The sequence below is a fragment of the Mus pahari genome, chromosome 1 (assembly GCF_900095145.1).
Source record: "Mus pahari chromosome 1, PAHARI_EIJ_v1.1, whole genome shotgun sequence".
Classification (NCBI taxonomy): Eukaryota; Metazoa; Chordata; class Mammalia; order Rodentia; family Muridae; genus Mus; species Mus pahari.
The window spans coordinates 16,208,253-16,215,479 of NC_034590.1; the positions used below are offsets into that span (position 1 = coordinate 16,208,253).

The 7,227-nt window shown below is 47.4% G+C and overlaps 1 protein-coding gene across 2 annotated transcripts; it reads right to left on the reverse strand.

Annotated features, from left to right (window-relative positions):
- Positions 1-550: 550 nt before the first annotated feature.
- On the reverse strand, positions 551-6,421 carry LOC110333328 (myeloid cell surface antigen CD33). Of its 2 annotated transcripts, none has more exons than XM_021214928.2 (7): positions 6,372-6,421; positions 6,156-6,216; positions 5,705-6,085; positions 5,124-5,402; positions 3,266-3,359; positions 2,948-3,014; positions 551-2,088 (listed from the first exon to the last, which is right to left on the reverse strand). In XM_021214928.2, the coding sequence occupies exons 2-7, from the start codon at positions 6,190-6,192 to the stop codon at positions 1,942-1,944; spliced, it is 1,005 nt and encodes a 334-aa protein (XP_021070587.1). In that variant the 5' UTR covers positions 6,193-6,216; positions 6,372-6,421; the 3' UTR covers positions 551-1,941. The 2 variants fall into 2 exon arrangements, with proteins under 2 accessions (XP_021070587.1, XP_029398999.1); XM_029543139.1 differs by having other exon boundaries at positions 1,870-2,088; positions 2,948-2,999.
- Between the last annotated feature and the right edge of the window lie 806 nt (positions 6,422-7,227).

Sequence of the window (7,227 nt, forward strand, 5' to 3'; positions counted from 1 at the left end):
TAGAACAAGTCACAGATAATGAGTGTCTAACTAGATAACTAGTCTTAATGGGACACATGTACACATCTCTGTTGTAAACTTCTTCAATTTATGACTTAAATTTATGTTTAAACTTGTGGTGAACTTTTGATTACTGGATGCCATGTGATCATGTATCCTGGGAAAGTTCAAAACTAGGAATGATGACGCTAAGTACACAGAACACAGAATACAAAAAGAGAATTAGAAACCAAGGCAGATGGTAGACGGCAGAAGAAGAATGGAGAGAAAGAGAGTAGAAGCAAACTAGAAACTTTACAGGGATGAGGAGCTGAGCAGACAAGGAGAGATGAGAGAGAGAGCAGAATTAAGTAGATGTAGGGAGAAAATAGAAGAGAAGCAGAGAAGAAGCAATATGGGAGCAGCAGAATACAACAGGGGCTGAGGAGGAGAAAGATGAGACTAAGAGGAGAGGGAGCTGCAGGAAGAACAGAAATCAGCAAGCAGACTTTTCTTACAGTGAGACACGCAATTTAACTTATTTAACAATAAAAGAGTAGAAGTGTTTTTTCCTTTCTCTGAGCAATAAAGGTTGGAGCTTATTTTTCATCCAGAATGAGTGAGTTCTTTTTGTACTAGCTCAATAAAACCTGTTCCTACTCATGGAGGTTTTTGCCCACCCCCCCCTCTCTCTCTCTCTCTCTCTCTCTCTCTCTCTCTCTCTCTCTCTCTCTCTCTCTCTCTCTCTCTCTGTGTGTGTGTGTGTGTGTGTGTGTGTGTATGTGTGTGTAACTATTTGAGTGTGTAAGTAAGTTGATGAGACAGATTGCTGGACCCAACAAATAAGTATGAGGTGATGAATGTGCGTGGATGAATGTGTGGATGAATGTATGTGCGTTTGTGCATATTTGCTTGGGTAAAAGATTTTCCTATTGTTAGTGTGACTCTCTTCTCCTGGTTCAATAAAAGTGTTATTACTCCAAGTCTCCCTCTTACCTGGCCAGTGAAAGGTGAGGTTTCTGAGCAAGAGAGAAAGGAGCACTAGCAATAAAGCACTCACCTAAAGCTACATATGACAGTATGTAACTCTCATCAAAATAGTGGAGTTCAGAAGAGGGTGACCCCAGAGGCTCACTGTCCAGCCAGTCTTGCCCAAACAGCAAGCTCCAGGTTCAGGGAGAGCCTGTGCTTTAGGTAGGGTTCAATTGCTGTGTAGATATATTGTGACAGCAGCAACTCTTATAGAGGAAAATGTTTAGTTGAAGATGGCTTACAGATTCAGAGGTTTAGTCCTTTATCTTCATAGTAGGAAGCACATTGACATGCAGACAGACATGGTGCTAGACAGATAGGTAGCTGAGAGTTCTATATCTGGATTGGCAGGTATCAGGAAATACTGGGCCTGGCCTGAGCACTTAAAACCCCAAAGCCCAGCCCCAGTGGCACACTTCCTCCAACTAGGCCATGCCTATTCCAACAAGGCCACACCTCCTAATTGTGCCCAATGGTGGCCATTTTTATTCAAACCACCATACCCTGTGTCAAAATAATAATAATGATAGTGATGATGATGATGATGAGAAAAGAGGAAGGCATTGAACTTTGACCTCTAGCCTTCATACATGTACTCATGGGTAAGAGCATTGGCACACACATGTATATATTCATCCATATGATAGATGTGGAAAGGGAGAAGGAGAAAGAGGTGAGGCAGGGGGAGAAGGTAGGGGACCATTATACTGAGTACAAAAACCAAAAATAAAGGCAACAACTTCTGGGGATGTAAATGAAGGAGCTCAGACTCTGCCCCAGGTCTCTTATTGCAAAGTCAGATGATGTCAACATAGTGTAAGACCCACACACAGCAGCATAACCCACTCTGGGATCAGAGGGATCTAGGAATTATCCACAGGGAGCCATAGAGAACAGAGGTTCTTCATATGAGAGAAAAGCTTGATGCATTTAGATCTCTGAGTACTCCTGAGGCTTCCCTCCCATGAAATCCAAGGAAATCTCAGTGTGGATACTGTTCTGTTCATAAGGTAAGTCCTTCTGTAAGGGTCTTGGATTCTCAGGATTGCTGTGTACCTTGGAGTCCTGCTGATGAGCCTGTGTGGAGAGGAAAGAAAAGGGTAACATGGCAGGGCACAGGGAGGAGGCTCAGGGGGATAGAGAGGGTCTGTGCAGAGCATTCCTTATAATAAGGCCCTTGGTCCACAAATGGTCCTGAAGGTATCACTTAGTCATTCACTAGTAAGGGTGAGGTCCTTCCCAAGCTCACCCATCTCGTGCTCTCTACTCCACCCTAGATGTGCCTGAATCACACCATGTGCACTGAGCACTGGGTCCACAGGAAGGCAGCACCGTAGAGATGAGACTCTGACTCAGATGGTAAAGAGATGAAGGCAGATTGGGAAAACAAAATGTGACTGCTACCATGGCTGCCATGTAGGTGAACCAGCAAGAGACTAAAGAACAGCAGTTTCCCCAAGGCCAGCTTTCGACTGTAGGTCTCCATGTGGTGGAGGGGCCATTGTCGTACTGTTAGCACAGGCATGAGATGCCTGTCACAGACAGGTGTATGGAACATCCTGGAGTCACAGCATCAGATGCTGTTGGAGATAGGCAGTGATTATAGAATGTGATCGCTTTCTGCCCCTGATGATGTTTACCAGGACAGGAGAATAAAGCACACTCCATAGAATAAGGGGAGGGGAGAAAGAGAGCAAGGGTCAGTGTGGAGAAATGGGTGAAGGTGGATTGAGGCCTAAGGAAGAGAGGCTAGGTGATGTTCCGTGGAGTGAGGAGTGGAAAAAGCAAGAGAAACCCACACTGGGCTCTACACAGAGATGGTACCAGCAGGAAGGTGAATTCCAGGTGGCTCTGGGTGGCTGAGCCAGGCCCCAATACAGCTATCTCATGGAGGGCATGAAAGAGAGGTGGAATGCGTGGGCCCCATGTGACTAACCTTGATAGGATTTTCACAGTCCGTGTGCACTGACAGCTTTGTTGTCTTCCTTCTGTAGAATATTACACTGAGGAAACCAAGGATTGAAGTGTGGGCACTTGAGGAGCTGTATAAAACAGTGCCCTCTACTATGCTCTGGCCAGAGACAAGATAAACATGGCCAGCCATACCACCTTATTGTTGAAGTCACAGACATCTAGCCCACGTGCAATCCCCTACCCACACACCCCAGCTTCATTTGCTCTGTGCAGATCCCTTCACATTCCCCCCATTCCTGTTGTCCCCAGGCCTCCTTTATATCCCAGGAGCAGTACTCACATGAGAAACGTGAGACAGAGCCCAAGAATCAGGAGCTTGACCGTTGCCTCCCCCACAGCCGCCAGGACCACCTCTCTCATCTGGCCTGATTTCCCTGCAGAAACACACGCACTGGGCTGGGCTCACCTGGAAAACCACAGCCCAAGTCCTTTCTCTCTTGGATAGGATATTTGGTGTCTTGACTGACAGTAATGAGAGTTTAAAAACAAAACCCATTGAGTAACAAACTTCCTTGATGATGTAAGTGTGATGAGTCATCTCCCCAACAGACAGAGCAGCCTCTCACTGCCCACATCACAAGGAACAAAGCAATCCATAAACAGTAACATGACTGCAAGATAGAACTTCTCAGAAGATGGGGAAATGACCATCGAGAACAGGAGAACACTGTCTCCTTTATTGTCAGTTAAATGAAAACTGCAGTGGGACACTTCTGTGCACAGTGACAGGCTGTGTTTTCTTAAGAAGAGAAGTGACCCCACTGGTGGGAATGTGGGGCATGTGGAGCTCCTGTGTGCTGTTAGAGGGGGTGGTAAACATTCACCGTGGAAACCTTTGCACATTTAGAATGAAAGAAAAGCAGAATTACCATCTCCCTGGTGGTAATCTCCCTTCTGCTGTGTGCCCAGGAGAGAGGATATACTCTCCGACACAAACACGTGTCCCCCAAGCCTGGTACCCAATAACACAGAGCAGAAATGACTCCAGAGTGTCTTCTGACAGGCTGATGAGCAAGTGTGGTCTATGCAACACAGGGGTGCAATTTGGGTCCTCGAGGAATGCAATACTGCTGTGTGCCACAGAGATGAGACCCGAGTACAGAATGCTGGGGAACAGCAAGTCAGACGCAGAAGGACACATATCCATGGGTTCCAGTTTCGTAAAAAGTACAGATGAGGCAAAGGCGCACAGAACACAGCAGGTCAGTGTTTGCCGGAGGAGCACAGGAAGTGACTGTCGTAGGCCAGAGTTTCTCTCTGGGGACATGCAAAGGTTCTGGAGTCCCATAGTGTGCTCCTTATTATATGGCAGTTGTTAGTGGTGACAATACTGTATAGATTATATACTAATGGAGTTAAATTAATACTGTATAGATTGTATGAAGTTAATAATGAATTTATGTAAAGTAAAATTATAGATGTGAAAACAACCAGACAATTCCTAAGTCCCCCTGACAAATGAACTCCACAGCACTTCTCAGAGGCTGGAGTGTGGCTTAGGGCTCATCCCAGGGTCAGTTGCTAGCACCAAAACCCAAAGAAGATATAAAGGCTTTGCCCTGAACTGCATGGGTGGGCACCGACCACTTCGTCCCTCTCCATGGGCAAGGCACCTTTCTCCACACTTTCCTTAAGACCTGCTCCTCGTTACCTGTCAGATTCACATATGGGAACCCAGCTGTATTTGAGCAGTAGCCAAAGGTCCGTGTCCAGAGAGGTCCAAAGGATTGAGGAGTTTGTGGGGTCAGGTGTTAATGTATCTGTGTAGGCTGTGGATGGGGAGGAGGGCACTGATTGGGTAGCAGAGTGTCTCCTGTGTGAGGAGAGGTGGTCTGTGGGCTGAGCTGAAGAGTCCCTGCTCTCCCAGTCCATGACAGCTCTCCCTACCTGTGACAGCTTTGGTGGGACATGAAACTAGGGATTCTGTACATATCTTTTAGGGAAAAAGTTTGCATGTTGAGTTGAGCTGAGGACGAGACAAGACAGGAGTTCCCATAACTAGCCAAGACATCATAGTCAGAAAGACAGGGCCTGTGTCTCACAAACAGCCAGGACTCACAAATAGCCAGGCTGTCAAGACACAGCTACCATGACCCCTGCTTTATACCCAGAGCCTTGTTGCCTGACTCAACACTCACAGGTAACATTGAGCTGGATGGTCTTTTCCACAGTGACACCTGCTCCAGAGAAGGTCACCAGACAGGTGAGTTTGGTACCATGGTCCTGGGGCTGAGGTGTGAGTATCAGCACTGAGGAGTTCGTGGTTCTGGAACTCAAGGAGGTGAGGGCAGTTGACATCCAGGAGAAAATAGGGGGTGTCCCCTGCTCACAGGCCCAGGGCACAGAGCAGGTGAGATTGCTAGGATAGCCAGCCTCCAGGGTCCCTGGGATTATGATGTCAGGAGTCCGTGATAAAGCTGAGGGAGGGAGGGAAAGAGACAGACATACAGATACACAGACACACAGAAAAACAGACAGAAAGGCAGAGATATAAGCCATTGTAGATACTAAAAAACTCCCTGGACATCAGACTCTCCCTCAGGACAACCATCTTCCCTCACACTGCCCGGCATCTGTGTGAGGGATCTATCAAGGATGAGGTACAGTCTTCCAACACACACACACACACACACACACACACACACACACACACACACACACACACACACACTGTGCCTTGTGGCCTCTTAAGATACTATCAGATGACTTCATTGCTTACAGGTCACATTCAGTGACAGCTGGCTTTTTTTGTAAGAATATCTCACAAAAGGTTCTCTGACCACTCTGAAGAAGTACATTCCTGTGTCATTTTTCTGTGCATCTCTGATGAGCAGGGAACAGTCATGTTTCTGTGGGTCCCCAAGGAGTTGGAATCGGCCCTGTGTTGCCTTCTGCACTAGTTGTCTGGGGTCATTTGTGGCCACTGGAGAGTCTTCATGGAGACTGTCCCCCTTCCGGAGCCAGGAGCCAGTGATGGATCCTGAAGTGAGCCTAATGGAGGGGTAGGAGACACTGCAGGGCACATGGACACACAGGCCCTCCTCAACTGTCACCGACTTGGGCGCCACCAGCTGGAATTCTAAATCCTGAGCCAGGGAGCCTGCAAAGAAATGAGAGGTATCTTGTTCCTGTCCCACCAGCCCCTGTCCAAGCCCCCCTCCAACACTTACCTGCACACAGCAAGAGCAGCAGCGGTGGCCACAGCATAGCACAGTGAATGGTCCTGGGTTCCTACAAGTAAAAGGGGAAGGAAGGTTGGGTGGTTGACGCTTCCTGTTATGGGTGAGAGTCGAAGACTATGGTGTCACAGGACTGAGAAGAAATCTCACTGGAACCCCAGTAATGAAATCAGGCAGAGAGTAACTGACCACAGGGAAGGAACTTACCACACAAATGCTATTGGAGCTGCCACAGAATTTGAGATTAAACACTTCCACTTTCCACATGTTGGGCTATACTCATTGAAAAGAACCTGCCTCCGGCTCCCATCTCTTCTTTGCGGCTTTCTCCCATTCCACTGTCACCATCAGAACATTAGCTGCTGTCTGAAAATCCACAGCTTCTGAATGTTCTCAAAAGTCAGTCTGGCAGAGGCAGGGTTCTTAACAGAGGAACCCTGAGGAATAAGGAATAAGGAACTTCAGGGCACGTGGACACACAGGCCTTCCTCAACTGTCACTGACTTGGGCGCCACCAGCTGGAATCTTGGCTCCTGATCCAGGGACCCTTCAAAGAAATGAGAGGGGGTGAATTCCCCTAGGGTGAAGTATGAGGGAATGAATGAAGGAGTGAATAAATGAACACGTGGCAGAAGCACACCATGAGAAGCTCCTCTTTGCTGGAAAACGGAAAGGAAAGACTAAAGTTCTATATGGAATGAAGTAAGACTCCAGCTGCCCCAGAGAGGAATAAAGGAACTGGCTGGAACTTTGACTACCCTGTGTATCCAGCAAGTGGGTTTTCAGGAATAAGTGGATAGAATGGGAGGACCAAATTCCAATCGCTTTGTAAAATGTGGCCCCCAGCTTGACCTTCCTAATGCACTTACTTCCTTTCCTCATTTGTCCCTGGTGTGGACCACGCAGAGCGGGTTATACAGACCAGCAAGTGGAAAAACACCCAGAAGACCCTGGAGAGAATATCCAGGGTTTCAGAGGCAGATGTCCTTGTCTGTGTTCCTTCTGTGGCTCATGGTGAAGCAGAGAGATTTAGTCCCTATATTGTGGTTTCTGTCTCTGTGAT